This window comes from Lotus japonicus, chromosome 1 (genome assembly GCF_012489685.1).
Source record: "Lotus japonicus ecotype B-129 chromosome 1, LjGifu_v1.2".
Lineage (NCBI taxonomy): Eukaryota > Viridiplantae > Streptophyta > Magnoliopsida > Fabales > Fabaceae > Lotus > Lotus japonicus.
In genome coordinates this window covers 591,293-611,650 of record NC_080041.1, presented here as the reverse complement: position 1 = coordinate 611,650, position 20,358 = coordinate 591,293, and the positions used below count along the sequence as shown (strand labels likewise).

At 35.6% G+C, this 20,358-nt stretch overlaps 2 protein-coding genes across 2 annotated transcripts; both read right to left on the bottom strand.

Moving 5' to 3' along the window:
- Positions 1-2,352: 2,352 nt before the first annotated feature.
- Positions 2,353-8,427, bottom strand: LOC130732844 (serine/threonine-protein kinase BSK1). Its single transcript, XM_057584836.1, has 8 exons — positions 7,775-8,427; positions 7,559-7,692; positions 7,342-7,447; positions 7,171-7,256; positions 6,442-6,630; positions 3,154-3,318; positions 2,958-3,071; positions 2,353-2,855 (listed from the first exon to the last, which is right to left on the bottom strand). Exons 1-8 carry the CDS (start codon positions 8,253-8,255, stop codon positions 2,601-2,603), a joined length of 1,530 nt encoding a protein of 509 aa, XP_057440819.1. The 5' UTR covers positions 8,256-8,427; the 3' UTR covers positions 2,353-2,600.
- Positions 8,428-10,443: 2,016 nt separating this feature from the next.
- LOC130732843 (protein ALTERED PHOSPHATE STARVATION RESPONSE 1-like) lies at positions 10,444-15,411 on the bottom strand. The gene is made up of 4 exons (XM_057584834.1): positions 13,934-15,411; positions 13,631-13,845; positions 13,170-13,393; positions 10,444-11,901 (listed from the first exon to the last, which is right to left on the bottom strand). The coding sequence occupies exons 1-4, from the start codon at positions 15,165-15,167 to the stop codon at positions 11,163-11,165; spliced, it is 2,412 nt and encodes an 803-aa protein (XP_057440817.1). The 5' UTR covers positions 15,168-15,411; the 3' UTR covers positions 10,444-11,162.
- Positions 15,412-20,358: the final 4,947 nt, after the last annotated feature.

Genomic DNA, 20,358 nt, shown 5'->3' with positions numbered 1-20,358 from the left:
CACTGTAGTCCACACTAATCAATACAGATATCCAAGCCCAAATAAATAGATCACTTAACTGATAAGTTGACTTACATATGCACTTCTCCGGATCATGAATTAGCCCGTTTTTATTAAAACAAAAATTGCAATTGATTGAAGCCCACAAAAATTAATAAATAATTCTTACACTTCCATTCCATGTAATTTGGCTATCTGGGTCTATCAAAATGATGCAAGGATTGAACCAATACACAATAGTTGGTTTCTTTTCTTGGTCAATAGATCAATAGTTGGCTTCTTTTTTTTTGTCTATAGATCTATTGTTGTCTAATAACAGACAATCACTAAATCACTTATTTATTTGGGGCAATCTTAGCCATTGATTTCTCTTTTCTGTTGAATGGAGGAGTGATATATGCATTAAGTGTAGAATTTTTCATCTTCCAATGATTTTGTTTGAATACAATTATTATTTTGAGTAAAATACACTTACCCCCCTCAAGGTTTGCTAGAAAAACACTCCACCCCATTCTTATTCAAAATATACACTCCACCCCACTCATTTTATCAAGTTAACCTCATTCAAAAAGATGCTAACGGAATATTCCATTCAAATCAAAATTATTTAATGTAAACTTATTTTTCCTTTTTTTTCTGGTTAATTTTTTTTCAGAAAAAAACGTCACTTTCTAATATTTGACCAAACAAATATTTTCAATGCTTACATACTGTTGGAGCTGGTATATAAAGTAACCATTTTATAAAATAATTCAAGAATAAATATGTATGAAATAGTTTTAAATTAAAACTTATGGTAAAAGTACGTTAAACTTCCACTCCATAAAAGAATATAAAGTTATATTATTATTTTAATTAATTAATTAATTTCGATAATATGATCGCGTTGGTTATAACATGTTAAATGTTAAAGTATATATTACTTTTAGTAATTAAAAATGAGGGATGTTATTGATATATGATAAGAGAATTTTATTAAATAATATCCATACATTACTCAATGAATTCATAAGCAACATTTTTTTATAAATCTAGGAAAAAGAAATTTAATTAGTATTTATTTGGTGAAATTTTAATTAGTATGAAATTAATTTCGAAATATTTTTATATAATTCACTATTTATAAAAATCCTTTATAAACTAGGTATTACTAGTAATTGTGATGTTATATTCTTTTTTGTTAAAACTAACGTTTTTTTTAAATGGAACTGACGTTAAACGATTTTTATTTGAAAGTGAGGTTTTTTTTTTGAAAAAAATAAAATAAAAAATAACCAGAAAAAAAAATGGAAAAATAAGTTTACATTAAATAATTTTGATTTGAATGGAATATTCCGTTAGCATCTTTTGGATGGAGTTAACATGATAAAATGAGTGGGCCGGGTGGAATGTATATTTTGAATAAGAATGGAGTGGAGTGTTTTTCTAGCAAACCTTGAGGGGGGTAAGTGTATTTTACTCTATTATTTTCCCTTAATTTATATTCTGCATCAGTTTTTATGCCTTTCCTACATAATACGTGGTTGAAGTGGAGGTTTGTGAACTTTAGCAAAGGGAATTTATTTTTACCTATCCTTTCTCTATTTGTCACCCACTTCTCGCTTTTCTGTCAAGTTACTATTTATTTTCTCTCTTATATTCATATATTTCTTAATAATTATGTCATCTTTTGAGCAAAAAGTACCCTAATAATTGTGCATGAGATTTAAGATGCGTTATTTGATGATAATTTAAGTGGAGAGTACACAAATATCATTATAAGTTAAGAATGTATTAGTGGTGAAGGATTTTTTTCATGAGATTATGTCCAGAAAAAAAGGGGAACCTAACCGTGATGATAAATGATTGAGGTTCCGTTGGTTTTGAAAACATGACAAGTTCAATCTCTCCAACTTAAACCGTAAAAACATTTACCCTTTAAGAGTTGTTTCACTTTTACCTACATGGAAAAAAATCTGAAGTATTGTTTTTTTTTCTTCGACAGATGTTGTCACCCATTCAGGTAACAGTTGCATGTCTGTCCCAACAAATATATTTTTCAAGATTTGAACTTATGCTCTCATCCTTACAGAGATTTAAAACTTGTTGGTTGAACTTTGAAGTATTGTAAACGAAATGTATATTAAAAAAAAAAACAATGAAATTAACAATGAAAGACTTAGAAATTGGATACACTCATCCTTACAGAGATTTAAAACTTGTTGGTTGAACTTTGAAGTATTGTAAACGAAATGTATATTAAAAAAAAACAATGAAATTAACAATGAAAGACTTAGAAATTGGATATAATATCATTGCCCCATGTGGATAAAATGTTATGAATATAATCTCCTTGACTAGTTACCCCAAAGAGGCATCAAACAATAAATTTCATTAACAATGGAAAAATCACCGGTATTCCTTCCTTCACAATTTAGAGTGCATAAGCACAGTTTTTAAGTTATGGCCGATTCCTATGAGTTGGCGAAAACAAATGCACATGCTATCTACTCCACCAGTGTTGTATTTTTCTGACAAATTTTTAATTCAGATTCAAACGTTAGATTTTGCTAGGCAGCTCAACCTTTATACAATTACAGACAGAACATGGCACCCTCAAACTATGATCCTCTTGCTCCTCTTTGCTTCTTCTCTTCCAATGCAGTTGCCTCATTTAACATGTCAGCCGCATCCTTATGCATGTCCAGCTTTGCAAGAGCAACTGACTGCATGTAGAAAGCCGTAGGCCAGTCAGGATAAACGCATTGTGCTTGCATTGCATCTCGTAGCGCAGGATCTGGTTGATCACATAACAGATAGCACAGACTGCGCCTTGCAAAAACAGTTGGGGAGACCATAGTTCCCACATCAATGAACTGCACAAGTAACACAGCAAGAGAATCTCAAAATAACCAACATGTACATGCACAAAATTAAGCAGCAATCATTTACAATGTCAAACAAGTGCTGAATTGCACCTGAGAATAGTTATCAATGGCTGTCTTAAAATCCTTGTCACGGAATGCATAGTCCCCGCGTTTCCTTGCTTCCAACATATCTCTCATCTGTTGAGTCCACTCTTGGAACGACAACTGAACCAATCCAAATTCAAATCTTAAAGGATAGCATCCAACCAAAAATAGTAAATTTAAAACCACTGCTCCCATCAATTACCTCATTAGTCCCTTCATCATCTCTGTAATGTGTTGCCACCAAGATCTGATGTATTGCAGTGAGGTCCATTCTAGAACAAGCCTCACCCATAGCTGAAAGAGGACGTTGTGGGGGTGATGGAGCTTCCTCGTGCTTCGGTATTCCAAGCATGATGTGAGAACGAACCTGAAGCACACATAATGATAATCAACTACAAGTGTTGTTGAATCGATCCCTTTTATACACCTAAATTACCATTTAACAAGGATATGTATCCATGAAGAGAGAAGATATTTGCACTTAGATAGCGCAATAGACACCTTTAAGCCCCACACCGTTAACAATGATACATACATTTCATTTTTTGTGTGATTGAAGTTTATCCATATAACTCGAAAACAGAAGTACCAAGATAACAAAGATGACAAATTCTTTACCAAGTATACTCCATCAGGAGTCATCTAGAGCAATATCCCAATTACTATAGATATTTGAGAACTTCAGAATAGCAAACATGTACAAGCTATCTTATACAGAAAACCCTTTTCATATTATATACCTGGTTTAATTGCACTTTTGGTTTGCTCTTCTAGTTCGGGCCATGTGAATTTTAGTCACTTGAATATTTTTTACCTAATTAAGTTCCTCCATTATTTATAATTTCTTTCAAAAAAAAATATTTATAATTAAGCGAATTTGATTCAGCATCATTTTCTTCTACTTCAAGTCCAAAAATTTTCATTTTCAAATAAAATGTTTTAGGGTTTATGATGGGTTCGGCATTTGAGATATGAAAAAGTTTTAAAAGTTTAGAAGGCACAATATTTTAAGAAAATTGATAAAGTTTGAAATTTTTCTTAGGATATGAGATTATGGTTTGAAAAGGTGAAAATTTGAGTTTTTTTATTCTGGTGTAATTTGATGTTTTGGCTAGTGAGTTTTGAGCCGAAAAAGGTTTGAAATTATCTAATTGAATCAATATGTTCGGATTTTGAATAGAAAATGACAACTTGAGAGTTAAGTGCGAAAGTAATGAAAGGGCTTAATTATAATAGTTATAAAAATTGAAGAATTAAATTCACTTGAAAAATTATTGAGGTACTAAAATTATACATTAGCCATAATAAATGGATCAAAAATGCAAATAAGTCTATGCAGAAAAGTTCATGGCCTAAAGAAGCCCCGATCAGAGTCAAAACGAACTTATATAGATTATAGACCACCTAGGATCAACTCCACTTTCACTGAAAATAATTTGAAATTGTTTTAATTTTATTGAAGTAATATATGATTATTTGCAATGCATATAAAATACAAGAGGGTAGACCTATTTATATAGTCCTATGATTGTATAGTACCTAATACAGGAAAATGGAAAAATGATCCATTAATGTAGAAAATAAGAAAAGGAAATTAACTATATATAATTATGTTGATTAAGCTTAATATTTAACTTTATCACTTATGCTAAGTGCTAAGTGCTAACGTGTCCCCTCAAGCTCAAGGGGGTGTAGAGGGAACCAATTTGAGTTTCGAAAGAAGTATGAAAGCATGAGTCAAATTAGTTAGTGGAAATGGGGCGTACCGCATACTAACTCTAGGATTGGAGGCATACTACATCAAAGATGCTAAGATCCCTCATCAAGTAGAGATATGGCCAAAGAAATCCTTATAAGGTTTGGGAAATCCTTGTTAGGGGTGGGAATAGGATAGACCGCTCGTAGCCTATGGCCTAGCCTACGTCAGGATCAGATCATGACAAATTAATGAAAAAACAAGGACAAGGTTTTTTTAAAAGCCCATTTAGTGAAAAAGGCTAGGCTTAAGCTATTTAGAAAGTCTAGTAGGTCGACCTACTTAAATATATATAATCAATATAAAATATTTTATTATTGCTATTATTGTTAAGTTAGATATTTATAATAATATCTTGAAATTGTATACTTCTTGACTTATTTATAGATTTAAACATGGTGGCATCAATAATGGTTTAAGCATATAAGTCTACTTAGAAATAAACTTATGACCTACTTAAGTCTCCTTCCCTACTCTATCCGCCTGTAGTCATGTTGACCTGTTTATGGATAAGGTTCTTTGAGTATATTACAGCTTGTTAACCTATAAGCATGTTGGCCTACTTACGCATATGTTTGAGGGGCTACTTAGAGGTATTGTGAAACTTGCATTTATATAGGCTACCGGACCACACCATACATTCAAGAAAAACATGTGAAACCGAAAAAAAAAACCTATGACAAGTAATAAGTCATGCTTAAGCCTTAAATTATTTTAAGTAGGTCAAGCTATTTACGCAAAGCCTAACCTTTCCTATCCTATTCTCATCCCTAACCCTCATCTAACGAGCTTGTTTTTGGGATCAAGTGAGGCCCAATTTGAATTCTTAAAATAGTATCAAAGCCTGTCCTATTTTTTATATTAGGCCACCAGCGTATGTTCAAGATCAACCTTGCCCTGTTTCTATCTCACTGATAACAGTCTGACCCCATCTACGCGTTAGATGTCTAGTCCTAGGCATGCTGGGAGTGTATTAAGATCTCACATCAACTAGAGGTATAGTTAGAGTAGTCTTTCTAAGGCTTGAGCAATCCTCATCTACGAGCTAACTTTTTTTTGGGGGGGGGACCCTGTATTCTCCCAACTCCTTCAGTCGGGCAAAATAGTCAGCACAAAAACTATCTTGTCCATGACCACTTTTCTGATACCATGTCAAGAACCGACATCCAGAAAGCTTAAGTTGTTGGGTGAAGACACGTGAGTGATTTTATATTATACTTCTAACAGTTACAACCAAACACAATAAAAGAAGGTAAACTAAAAATATAACCTAGCAGGCATGAAACAGGGCCAAGACTAAAGGCAGGGCTAGCCAACATCTGGGAGTAGAGACACAATTGATTCGAAATGGGCTAAATTATGTCTGAGACCAAAGACCAACCCAATTCTGTCTGAAACTGATCCAAGCTATTCTAAACTTTTAACTGTATTAATTGCACTAACAAAAATGTCCCAGCCTAGCAACTAGGTTAGTAAATTTTATGTAATATAAGGATAATGAGCTAAGGAGCCCCAACCAATGAGGTTCCATTTTGCAATGGAGCAATCTAAGGAACAATTTTTTTGTGTTGGAAGTCATAAAATTTGAACTTAAACAATTAAAGAACTTGAAGATCCACCATAAAGGCTTGTTTAAGTGATAATGGAATAATGGTAGGGCTCTTCAAGCAACAAAGTTTCAATCTCTTTAGTAAATAATGTGTTCCATTCTTTAGATAGAGAAGAGATACATACATCAGGCTTTGTGTGCAATGGAGTAAGGGTTGTGACCAAATCCTTTGTATCAGGGCGCTCTCGCGGTTCATATTGCAAACATTTGGAAGCAAGATTAACGACTACTGTTGCCTCTTCTGTAGAAAACTTCCCCTCCAAATGTGAATCCATCAAGAGCATGATGTTTTTCCCCTGAATCATATCAAGTGCCTGCAAACAAAATCAGATAACTCCATATGGCACCAACCAAAGAAACTAAATGAACAAATTAGAGTAAGAGTAAGGAATTACATAAAGTCCAGGGTAAATTAGAAACTAAGAAGTCAGAGTAAGGAATTACATAAAGTCCAGGATAAAACTTGGACAAGTTCTCAAATCATACAATAAAATGTGATATATTGTTGAATTTGAAAAAGCTAAGATATCATTTACAACAACTGCAACTTGATGTTAGTTTTGACCTTGATGTTAAACTCAGATATCATTCACAACAACTGCAACTTCCAACATTATTAAGTATAAAGGATAAACCAACTATTTCAAAAACTTAAGTTGTTGGGTAAAACACATGTCATTAACTTTGGTCATAGAGAATTCCATAGCATGTCATGAACAAATTATCCCAAGAGCTAAAGTTGTTAAGGGAAAACATATGAGTATTTTATATTATATTTCTAACAACATTGACCCAATGAATTGGTAGCAGCTAAACCCATTAAGTGAGTGTATAAGGAGATAGGAGGTAGTTACATGACTTGGAGGGATGTGCTTGCCACTGAGCAGGTCTAGAAGAACAGTTCCAAAGCTGTAAATGACACTTTCAGGGGTAACCCTTCCTGCAATGAGAAAGGAAGAGCATTGATGAGATGTAACTCGTCAGTGATAAAAGGAAATGCGGAGGAAAGTGTTAGCATTACGAACCATTTCTTAAATATTCAGGAGGTGTGTAAGCCAGGTTGGTGCTATAACTTTTGCCATCCCTGCTGTTCTTCATTAAACCAAAACAGGAAAGACGCGGATCACCTTCCTGAAAGAGGCATGCCGGCCATGATTATTATTAGTAGTATTCATAGATCAAATGAATGAATTATAAGCAATTAAGCAACAGCAAGAGCACAAGAGGAATATAAAGAGTTACCTCATCGAAAAGAACGCGATAAGCATTCAAGTCATGGTATAAGGGGCGACCCTGAGAAGTGCAATAATGTAAAGCCTGAGCAATATAGAGAGCTACTCTTGAGCGCATGGCCCACTCAATGGTCTGATTTTCCCCTGAAAAAACAATTTGTAGCTAAGTTAATTGAACAGAACACTAAAGTGAAGGAATTGAAAGAGAAGATATATATAGACGTACAGTGGAAGAGGTGCTTGGCGAGAGTGTCATTAGGCATGTACTCAGCAACGAGGAGCCTCTCATCACCGTCACAGGAGTAACCGATTAAATTAGCTAGCCTGGGATGGCGCAATTTGCCGACGCCGGAAGCCTCTTCAACAAATTGCTTGGGATCGGGCCAAGCAGCCTTGCTGAACTTCTTGACGGCAATCCAGCGGCGGTTGTGGAGGCGGCCTTTGTAGACGACGTTGGGTGCTTTCTCGCCGCTCTCGGAGACGATGTTGTCTGAGCTGAAAGTGTTGGTGGCGGCTTTGAGGTCAGCGAAGGAGAACTCGGAGAAGGAGGAGGGATCCGCCGGAGAGGATGAGTCTCTATCGGTGTGAGTTTGAGTTTGGGAGTGGGAGCGATTGAGATTGAGATTGCGGAGGTAGGGTTGTTCCTTCTCCTTGTCGTTCTCCTTTACCGGCTGAGTGGCTTTGAGCGAAGATTGGCAACAACCCATCTTGTGTTGTGTTGTGTTGTGTTGTTCCCAAATGAAATGAAAGAGAAGAAGATAGATAAATTATTAGATATGAGGAGGAAGACAAGCAGTACAGATACAGATCAAACCTTACAATACATGAAACTATCTTGTTGTATTGATTGATTCGTTTGCTTTGCTTTGTATGCTCTCACTGTACGCGTGAATGTCCCTCTTTTTTTGACAATTTTTTTGTTCTCCTTCTCTTTCCTTGTCTTTTCCTTTTCTTTTCTTAACCAATTAATCATCAATATATTTACTTATTACAACTTACTAGTACTTAGGACTCCACTTTGACTCAACTCCAACATTGCAGTAATAAATACGCCTCTCTTCTCTTCAATTCAATTCAATGCAAAACTTCCCTCATTCATTTACTGAACTTTAAATATTACTCATCTCCCTTTGTTCCATATTAATAATAGTAATAAGTGCCTTTTGAAACATTAATTATTTTTTCCATGTTTAAAATTATATTTAATACTCAACATTCAAAAAATTTTAATTATCTTGATTTCTAAGACCCTTATCATTTAAAGATAGTTTTTTTTTTTTTGAAAACTAAGATAGTGAATAATTAATATGGAGAGAAATTTAAGATGAGGGTAATTTAGGAATTTTTTTAAAATTACTAATTTATTGCTTCTAACTAATTTTAATTTTTTTTTCTTAATCCTATTGAATTAGGTAAAAGTCACTTATAATAGGGGATGAAGGGAGTAATTTTACTATTATGTATAGAAATAAGTTAACTTTTACTACTACACAAGTTATGGGCATATTTTCCATTTTATTATAATATATTATTTAAAAAAATTAATTATAATTTAAAATTTTCTAAATAATTTAAATAGTATTTTGAAAATAATCAAGAATTTGTCTAATGTAGCTTCTTATTTTTAAATTTTAAATAAATATACAAAAAAAAAATTATAATTGATTTTTTGAAATGAAAAATATTTTTCATCAAAAAATTAAATAAACATTAAAATTGTAATTTATTATTTATTTATTCTTAATCTTAACTTTAACAAAATTTAAAATTTAAATGAAACTATCGAATAAAGATTGGTAAACACCAAAAGTGTGTAGACCACTAGAGAGATAAGAAGAGGAGATAAGTGATAAATGTGATATATGATGAGATGTAATAATTAGAATAAAGAGATAGAGAGAAAAATGATTCTCTTTTAATTAACAAATGTTAGTTGTTAGAAATGTTAGTAAATTAGTCATCCTCAGAGTTTGAACCTCGGACCCTTCACCCTTCATCCCACCCAACCCTTATGTCCCCTAGCTCTTACCACTTGGTGTTCAGATGTGTTTGTATTATTTGATTGTACACCAATCATCATCCGAAACTATAAAAGAAAAGTCACCCTTAATTTATTTCAATTAACTTTATAGGGAATTCATTTAACTAAAATTGATTCTGGTAAAAGTGAAGTGAAAGTAAAATGATTTATATTTAGATATTTTTATGAGAAAAATTATTTCTATCTCATAATGTTGCAAAACCTAGTTGTGAAAATATCATATATTCACTGCATAAGCAATTATTTTTTATGTATTTTGAAGCTAGCATCAATTGTCAATGGAAACATTCAACACCCAGAAACTTGATTTTAACAATGGAGTGATCAATTCTAATATTTTCAAATGTGCATCCAAATAAATTATAACTAATCCATCGTGATAGCCTTTTCACCAGCAACAGCTTGCCAACTAATGATCATTATAAGAATACTTTAACTACATGTACTTATATTTTTGTAAATGGCTGCCCCTATAGGTAGGGAGCCTAAATATGTCATACAAGAAACAAAATAAAATAAAAATAAAAAGAAACGAATAATACAAAATTATGCATTAAACTTAAAACACAAGTTTGTTACAAATCCTATGCAAATATTCAATAAAGTTCAGAAAATTCATCATCAATCAATAAGTAGGAGTTTATAAAATAAACAAATCATTAGTTCTTGAAATTGAATTATTAAAAGGTTTTTCACTGAATTGCGAGGTAACCTGCAGAACTCATTTTATCAATCACATGGGTATCTATTGGCACCTAAACATTTTCTTTCCATTTTAACAATGGAGTTCTCTGTTCAATCCCTTTGAGAAGTTCTAGGCCATTACAAAATGAGGAACATAAATACCAAACAGCTATCAAACAGATATATTTTATTCAAAATGCTTTTCATTCAGGTTGCTCAGTGTCAACAGGTTACAGGTAATCTGTACATATAATTTAACATCAAAATGAATATTTTTATGAAAGGAACATAATTTTATACAAGAACTAATGGTACCCATATGCATTTAGTGACTCCGACAGACAGCTAGCTATGCTTATCATGCAATAGACTTCTTCCAATTGCTGATAATATTTTTCCCTCATTTTGGATGAATTATATACTGCCTCAGTTTGAGCATCCTTCTATCTCCATAATTTTGCGCAGGGTTAGGTTCCTGAAAGCTCGTCCTTCATCCGAACATATATATCTATTTTCTAATGCAGTAAGGACCATTTAGATGTCAGAATGTGTAGGCTCGTCTTTCTTTTCATAGCTCAATCTTGTATGGATAGTCAGCACAACCTCTGCGGCGGCCTTTAAAAGGGCTGAGTACCCAAAAAGTAATTGTGCACCTCACACATACAGACCCCAAGATATCTCTTTCACCGACAACAAACTCCACTTTCCCATCTTGGTGTGGGGGAAGATCTTTGCCGGACTCTTCCATCAAAACACTCATGAGCCACTTCCTTGATGCACCAGAGATGTCAAACCCAACCACTCCTCTCAAAACTGTGTTGTAAAGAAGAGCTAGTAGCAGAAGAAAACGGAGAGGATATGGTTCCAACTTCCATTAAACTACACCAACCTATGAACCTCTCTCATGATTTTGGGCAGCAGTTTCTTCACTCCGTTGTAGCAAGTCCTCGTAGGCTTTCACGGATTCATCAGTAAATCTCTCCATGGCCTCGAAAATGCGCTGCAAGCTAGCCTGTAGACTACTACTTTTGTCACTCTGATATATGATATTCTCAGAAACTGAGAGACCTTTACCTTCCCCAGATGCCAGAACCATCTTCCGCTCTAATGCCTGAATTTGCTTCTGCAGCTTTTGGTCATCTCTATCTATAATTTTTACCTTTCTCTCAAGGTCCTTGTTCTGCACCACCTGCCGATGCATTTCTAGCTTATCTTGTTCCCATATCTGTAGTACACTCATGGTAAACACATGCATGGAATCAACAACTTCCTTTTCAGATATTCTATCCAAAGCTTGAGACCACTGATTACATATTACAAATATTTGGGGGGCACCAATCCTACCAGGGGAAAAGGGAACTATGCCATCAGGTGTCTCTTCAGGTTCATACAGGAGACACTTCAGCAGCCAACTATTTAATGCTCTAACATAACCTTTCTGGGCGCTTATCCAGCCGGAGAATTGGAAAGTCCAATTGATAAGATCTTGTTCCAGCAGCTTGGTAGCTAGAAGATGACTATCACCACTGTTCTTTCTGGATCCAATAGAACCCAGAATTCTGGCTTCTCTAATTGCTTCACACTGACTATGATGGCATTCAAGCATGGATTTCCACATTCTGGTCAACCTGAAACTAATTTTATGTTACATACATGATATATACAGAAACATTGCAAAAAATTTAAGATAGTAAATATATTTCTACTAGGAAAAGCAAAACTTCTATTCGTATACAATGTCTGAGTGGATATCACATGCAGTTTTATCATACATAGAAAGCAGCTCCGAAGAAAATGAGAACATTAACTAAAGATAGATAAACTTAAAATGAGTAAATAAGATTAACAGCAGGGGAGACAACATCATGTCTGGTGCAATGGGTAACTGGATGGAGCATCTATAGACTTTTAAGTGCTCATCCACTCATACAACGATAGATGGAGAATATTGTAAGGTTCCTCTTGTTGATTGGGGAATAATAAATTTATCAGCAAAGCTCACACTATAGGGTTTGCATCATTTCCTAGTAAAGGATAATTTCTCTGGCTGACACCTCTAGCACAAAAATATACATTGGGCAGATGAGCCACCAAATTATCTAGAATGATATGGTTTGTGGACATTGGGGTTATAAGCATAAATCAGACTAAATAGCAAGCCTTGCCAAAATGTTCATAAATGATCTTAGAAAATGGACAAGTATTTGCTTCTATCAGGAGTTACATGCAGGTCGTAGGATTTCTCAGGGTACACATTTAATCATGCTATCAAAGAATTATGGGAAATTGTGTATCAGTACTTCAATTAATTTCATAAGGATCAAAATGTAGGGAGGATGGAGCTGATGGAATGAAAGCTCAATAGCTAAATAACCCCCTCCATTAAATATTTCTCTAATGTTTTATGAAGTCAGGCACATTAGTTCAGTTGCTGAAAGTAAATCCAAACTGCAAAAAGTGAAAATCGCTCCGGAATAAGCTAATTATACAACAACAAAGCTGATCGGTATGTTTACACAATCGCTCCGGAATAAGCTAGTTAATCAACTCTTAGGCTCTCCTTACTAGCCTAACATAACTACAGCTGTTTACACAACCGTCCTCTTTTATCATAATTGCAAACAGTTGACCCTTCCAGCTGATTGGCATATATATAAGCTTTGTTTGAGGTCATGCAACAATATCACCTCAATGATAATCGGCAAGTGCCCAACATAGCAACCACATTAAGTCAAATTTCATACAGAAGGCACATAACTTAACCCTAAACCTATTAATAAATGTTCACAAAAAAATAAGGAAGATAGTGAACATATAGTATAGTATAGCATGTCAGGAATAGATAAATAATAAGGACCCGCAGAAACAAGAAGACTGAAGTTTGAACTTGACATACCCTTGGATTAGTTCCTTCAACAGCGGCCACAGTTCTCCATCCCTTATATTACTTATGGTCATAGAGATCTTATCAACAACCTGAATGGCCATTTTTATTTTTGTGGACAAACTCCTAATGGAAGTTCTAGTTGTATCAACCTTATTAAAATCGGCACCCCTTTCATCCAAACGCTTCAGCTTGCGACATTTCCTATCATGATCAACCCTCATCTTTTCCTCTGCCTGTAAACAAATAAACATTGGGAAAAAGCTTAGTAGAAACCTATAAATATCTATTGCCTTCTATACTGCTTGCTTTGTTAGACTAGAACATAAAAAAAGTCAAGTGACAGCCGCAGCAAAGCATGGCGTGAATGAAAACGCCTAATGCAGGATAACAGATTAAAATGATTTGGCATTTGAAAGTGAAACCAAAGGAATCAATGAGACTGGTCATTTACATTTATACGGCCACCATACCTTAACTTCATGATAGAGTTTCTTCTCCCAAAGATATAGCTTCTGCAGCGTAGAGGAAAGATGACGCGACGTGGTTGATAGACCAACATCAGGATCCATGTCAGGAGGAGCAACGCCGTCAAGGGTGGACGAGGGATGGGAAGTTTTTGAAGTTGAAGGTTGCGAAGACACCATGGACAATGAGGGAGCAACCAAATGTAACATCTTGGAAGAAGCTGCTCAGCAGAAGAAAAATTAAATTATGTAACAATAGAAACAGAGAGATGAATGAATTGAAAGAGAAGGAAAGGAAAGAAAGGTTACCTTTATAGGGAAGCTTTCCAACCTCGAGGATGTGAGCAATTTGAGAACCGGATTCGGATGCCCTCTGAAAGAGAAGCTGAATCTCTCTGGCAACCTCAAGGGGATCCCGGGAACCAGGTCTGTGGCCTCCTCGGAATGCAGCGTGGTCTTTGGGCTTGTTGTTGCTCTTGTTGTCAATATCGCCATCAACAACTTTCTTATCCACGACGTGCACCTCGTATTCTATCTCAGAGCCCTCATCGTCGGGAGGGGAGTCATGAATGTGATGATGAATTGGGTCGACAAGCTTTTGATCCCCGTGCACCTGCTTCACCACTTCCTCCTGCTGCCGGTGCTGCTGCTGCTGGTGGTGCTGCTGATGGTGATGCTGATGCTGATGCGGGTTGTAATCCTCATCTTCCAAATCGGGGATCCCCTCTTCCTCCCTGGAGTCGCGGCTGGGGGTAGGTGTGTAGTGAGGTTGGGAATAGTACTTGTCATCACTGTCGAAGAAGTTGAGAAAATCCCAGGGGGAAGACCTCGGAGGAGAAGGGGGCGGAGGAGGGGGCTTAGAGGAAGAGGCAGCGGCGGCGGCGGGAGGAGGCATTGAAGAGGATCCATAAAAGGGAGGGACAGAATAGTTATAGGGGTTGTATTGAGGAGGAGGAGGATTATAAGGGTAGTAGTTGGAAGAGGAGTCGGCGACATAAGCAGTTTCAGGGCTCATGGGTCTCTGCTGGTAGACGATTGAAGACGCAGGCCTGCTATTCTTCATGAAATTCATGTGAAAGTTAGAGGGAGGGTGATGATCTTGTTGTGGCGATGAGTTGTTATAATAGGAGTGGAGATGTAAGGGAGAGGATTGAGGGGAATGGTGGAGGGAGTCGTCGGAATCGGAGTGGAAATGGAGGTGGGAGCCGGAATCGGAGTTGGGAGAAGAAGGGGGAGAGATGTGTTTGGCCTTGGCGAGGTGGGACTTGTGAGGAGGTGATGGTGATGGTGATGGTGATGGTGATGAGGAAGGGGGAGAAGAAGGTTTAGCATGAGGTTTGGCATAGGTGGTGAGATGGGTATGATCTTCCTGTTGAATGAAAGAGTGCAAAGAGTGGCCAATAGCGTTGAGGGAATTGATGTAGGCCAAGTGAGCTGCGGCGAGGGCATAGCGCTGGTGAATAGCTTCGTCGAGGAAAGAGCAGCGGTCACGGCAGAGGGCCACCGCGGGGAGATCGTCGAGCTTGGAGCTGGCACACCCCATGTGTGTGTACCAGACAGCAATTCCAATAACAGTAGATTAGAAAAAAGAGAGATTCATTTCATTCACTTACTTACTTACCTGGGCTGGCTGGCTGGATGGATGGATATGGGATGAAAAGAAGAAGTGAATGAATGGAGCGAGGGAATCTTTTGCCAGCACGGAGTTCGTCGTCGGTTTCTATCGTTTTTCTGACCACCAAAATCCTCTTTTATTAATTTACTAATTTAATTTAATTAAAACACCGCACCACCCCCACACTTACACACACAGACACTGTACTAGTTCAATAATACAATTTACGTTATGATTCACGATTACTCATCTTGTTATTATTATAAACACTAGTAATTTCATTCATTATTAATATTATATTCGATTACTTTACACCTTTTTCGTTCCATATTATTATTAATTAATGACTTTCATTTGACCGTTTATTGCTATTCATAAACTAATAAACACTGCATGCGATGCGTGTTAATTGGTATATGTTTGCCATGGAATTAGACTAGTAGTAGTATGTTAGTTAAAGCAACACACATAGGATGATAGGAAGGAGTCTCCCACGGCAAAATCATATACTACTATTTTTCCAATTCAGTACAAGGTTCAACATTGACGCCTGCCTCCTTCCTCTTTCGGCTCCGACAGTCAGCCCCCTTTCTTTACTTATTTATTATTTCAAAATCTAATTGCCATCTGCTTCATTTTCACTTCCAAATTTCGTTTCCTTTTCCTATTCAAACACGTCAACTCTGCCCACCTATCTTTATCTTCTCGCTCGCAAATACCATCACCAATTTTATTAAACGCTACCTTAAATATATAATATTTTTAATACTCCTTCAAAAATTAGCTAATCTCCATATGCCATGCACATGATTACTGATTTTCACTCTTAATTTTTAATTAAAAGGTTAAAGAGGAAAGACGTACAGATAATAAATTAAATGTTTCTTTTCATCAAGTTTAACTAGGCAGGCTCCGATCCGCACATTATATATATAATATTATTTTCTTGAGTTGCATCAATATTACCATATCACGACGTACGTACTCACTTTCTAGATAGAAAATATTTTTTTGCAGTTTTGGGAGGCAACCTGAACCATTGTAGAAAGTAAGTAGCAGGTAATTAATTAACATCACACCAAACTACACCAACTCTCAAAATGGAAACTTATCTCATCCCCAATCCAATTCCTAATTCATAATTAAGAGAGAAAAAAACTTAACTAAAATTAAGAAGAAGAGAGAGCTACAGAGAAGAAGAAGAAAAAAACCATAATACCCCAAGGTTATTAAACATACGTCCGAATGTATTGGCCAGAAAAACACTATTTTTCTAACTTTTGAAATGTCTATCCTTCTAAAATGTGAAAATGTTGGTACATAATTTATAACTTGTCAAATATGTACTCTTTCTTTTGCCTTTTAGGGACCTGGACCTCAATTTCTGATGTTGTCAACCACCGAATTCTACGTGTGTTTGTCTAACATTATAATCACTTTTTTTTCTTGGGCAATTAAGCAGTCAATTGACTCTCCTGCCCTGCCACTTTCATTTATTTTCATAACTACTTATGTTTTTATTATTTTTTTAGTTCTTCAACTAATTATTATGACTTTAACCGCAATGATACAATGTGTTAATCATAAGGGGTGACATAAGTGGTGACTGTGTATTTCCTTAATTAAGGGATTTCATCCAGGCTTTTGGCCCGGGTTCAATCCTCTCTGAGGTAAAAAAATAATATATTTATCACTTTGTGGCCAGAGATATCACTACTGTATCCCGAGCCAAATCAGTCACATGAAACCCCTTTCCCCGTGGACATTGGTGGAACAAAATGATACAATGCGTTGCCCAATTACATGCCATAAGCCTGTTATTAAACTCCATCATGATTCATGTACGTACATGCAGATATCCTAATTTGGAATGTTCGCAAATTCAACATTATGATCACCCTATCATGAATTGTACTATCTATAAACACTACAAAGGAAGAAGCTAAATGCTACTGTTCACTAAGAGAGTTTTGTAGCATGTATGCTGGTGCACCGTAAGATCCAATGCTGGCAACCTTTTTGATATTTTTAAATGTTTCTGGTATCCTTTTTGTTACTTTATGAGGTTTATTATATCATGTTTTTGCTTTCTTTTTTCTACTTTATCTGAATTTGCTGCCCATTTTTTCTACTTTCCTGAACATGATGAGCTTTTGCCTGAATTTTACTTTTCTCTTCTCATACTACTACTTTTCAATACCTGATTTTACTTTTTTGCAACTTTGCCTCAATTTCCCTATATAAGGCACTCCAATTAAACCTCTATCTCCTTCCTTCCCTTCTTTCTCTCTCTACTTTCCAGCACCTTCTGGCTCTCATGGCAGAAAACGCATCCCTTCTCCTTCTTAATTTGCGTTTCTGAAATTTGTTGTTGCTCGCATCCGTAAACACTCACGCAGAAAGGGAACAGAAGAAAACCCTTAAATGTCCACAGTATCGGCGAGACCAAAATCGCCGTCACTCCGACCAGTTGAGAGATGCTTCCTTCGATGTCCATATCTGGGAAACTCCAAATTGAATACTGTGTACGATAATGATCTCGCTGAATATAATCCTCGGCTTGAAATTGTGTTTTTGTGTCATTAGTTTTAACTCAGTGAGGGGTCGCAGAGTTCAAGAACATTCCTGGACCAACTCTTCATCCAATCCTTGCAGCAAAGTTCTGATTACCCGATGCAAGGGCTGATCGATCAGTTCAGTTTGGTGATCCTTTTCAGATATGAAATTTCACGGATACTTCACATGGAGACTTAGATGGACTTTAGAAAGCATATCTTGAGGCACTTCTTACTCAACAAAAGCAGCAATATGAACTCCCATTCAACAGGTAAGAATAATACTCATTTTTCTTCCCTTATCCCTTATCACTTAACCATTGATTATGTTCTTGACATTGATTTCATTGTTTTGTTGGCCTATGACAGCATCATGGCAACTAATAATGCCTTATTTATTCTTACATGATGGGTCTTCAGCAATGTTACTGCTTTAATTGTCTAAAGGGCTCTAATTTTTGTTACTGCTAGGTAATCCAAAGCATTCAAAAATAAAGAATTTCAAAGAGCTCTTATTTTTATTATTCATTTTCTGATAAATTTTGTTTTTCTGGATTGATTTTTGAATGGATTCTACAGCCAAGCCAGAGATTGTTGAAGATGCTACTGCTTTTGTAAGTGGTGAACATGTGATAAATTTCAGAAATTATCACATGTTGGGGTTGTTTATAAGTCAGTGGACTCGACTATTCCAAAGAAATTTCCTATAGGTATCTTCTTTGTGCTTTTTGTGCTATAGTGTGTGTCTTGAGGTTTATGTTTCCATTTTGATGGAGTAGCTGATCTGGAAAGTACAGTACATAAGCTCTCAATGGGCCTAGAAGAGCATGCAAAGGAATACCAGGTAAAAGAATCTGATGAGATAATATTACCAGCTATATGATATCTACTGGTGAAGTTCATTAAATAAAAGTTATTTCTACTGTTGCTGAAGATTATTCATACTTCATAGGGTGTTTTAGCTGCAATAGCAGGGGTAATGACGATAATTGCTTGGAGGATCCTTTAATTTTTTTCAAATTATAGGTCCAGTGAAAAATATATCTTCATTTTATGACTTCAACCTGGTGTTTCAAATCATTCACAATCTTCTTTAATTGGTGAGAGAATGTGATATAAATGATTTAGTATCAAATGACACCAAGTTCTTATTGGATTATTTTTTTAAAATGATAATATCTGGAACAGTTTCAAGGCTAGAACAACCACATATATATGTTTCTATTGCATATGTTCACCTTATTACAACCCAGGCTAGATTAAGAAGAAGAATTATTAGGAAGAACAAATCTTAATTTATCTGTCCTGTTCAATTGAGATTTAGATGTTTTATTAGTTCCTAATTAGATTCAAATGTTTTTTTGCCTCTTGCTTTTAACCAGAGGAAAATGTTGCTCCTTAACTTGTGTCAGTGACATTTAAAACCTCCCGTTCAAATGCTACATGTATAATTAAATCGGGTTTTTGGGTTTTGAGATACAGGGTGGTTCCAAGTTTGATGGTAAACCACTGATTCATCCCTCTTTAGCAAAATATAATACCCCAGTGGATCAGAATTTGCTGCGATTGAAATGGCATCTTCTTCAAATCTTCAAGCTTCTTCTAGAAACATTTGTACCTTGAATGGGAGATAGTATTTAAAGGCCAAAGAAAAGTTCCAAGTTGATTTTTTTGTCTACTTGCATCTTGTGAGTATTTTTAAGTGTTGAGTTGGATACTATTTAATTATTGTTACAAGAAGAGCTAATTATACGGTTCCATGGAATCTTGATACCCCCATAAGATGTTCATGAGACACTAATGCTGATTGCTCAAATTTTACTGCAATTATTCCAAACTGTCATACATTTTGACAATGATACTAACGACTTGCAACAATGGGAGTGATGGGACCATCGGCAAGTGGAATTGCATATTCTACATTATGTGATATTGATGAGCATGCTCCAATAGAGGATTCTATGACAAGCCACCAGTAAGAAAATTCAGAACAACGTCAAAATTACCCTTAAGAATCAGAGGTAGGCATCGACAAGAAAGAGTTGTCAAAAACTATACAACTTGGAGAGACTAGCGTCAGGTGCTCAGAGACTGGCCATTCTTAAAATGGCTCTACATGACTTGACGAAGAAACCAGAGATAGAGAAGAGAAGCAAGGAGAGTAACAGATCAGGCATGAAGAGAATTTGGAAAAATAGGAAAGTTACAGTTTGAGGTGCACAACATCCAACATATTTTGCTGAAATGGCATATGAGACGAACAACAAAGGGAAAAGCAGGTTTTCTTGAACTAGCTCCCTGAAATTCTCACATCAGTTTTTATGATTCATGAGCATATATGTTAATTATCTGGATCTTTGGCTTTAATTTTGAGATCAGGTGTGAATCGTACACATGTGAGAATTCTCTCATATTTTCTCATGTTGGATTTTTTGAGTATTTCTTTCTCTTCATGTGTATTAAATAGGTTGGACCACATCAATGTTCATGAGAAGAGAGATAAACACAAAAACTTCGACATGAGAAAATTCTTAAATGAGAGAAACCAAATCCATCAATTCATA

Coding starts and splice junctions, on each gene's coding strand:
- LOC130732843 (XM_057584834.1), bottom strand. CDS start 15,167: ATGGGGTGTGCCAGCTCCAAGCTCGACGATCTCCCCGCGGTGGCCCTC. Junction 13,846..13,933: donor TGGAAAGCTTCCCTATAAAG/GTAACCTTTCTT, acceptor TCTGCTGAGCAG/CTTCTTCCAAGATGTTACAT. Junction 13,394..13,630: donor AACTCTATCATGAAGTTAAG/GTATGGTGGCCG, acceptor ATTTGTTTACAG/GCAGAGGAAAAGATGAGGGT.
- LOC130732844 (XM_057584836.1), bottom strand. CDS start 8,255: ATGGGTTGTTGCCAATCTTCGCTCAAAGCCACTCAGCCGGTAAAGGAG. Junction 7,693..7,774: donor CGCCAAGCACCTCTTCCACT/GTACGTCTATAT, acceptor TTGTTTTTTCAG/GGGAAAATCAGACCATTGAG. Junction 7,257..7,341: donor TCCTGAATATTTAAGAAATG/GTTCGTAATGCT, acceptor TTCTCATTGCAG/GAAGGGTTACCCCTGAAAGT.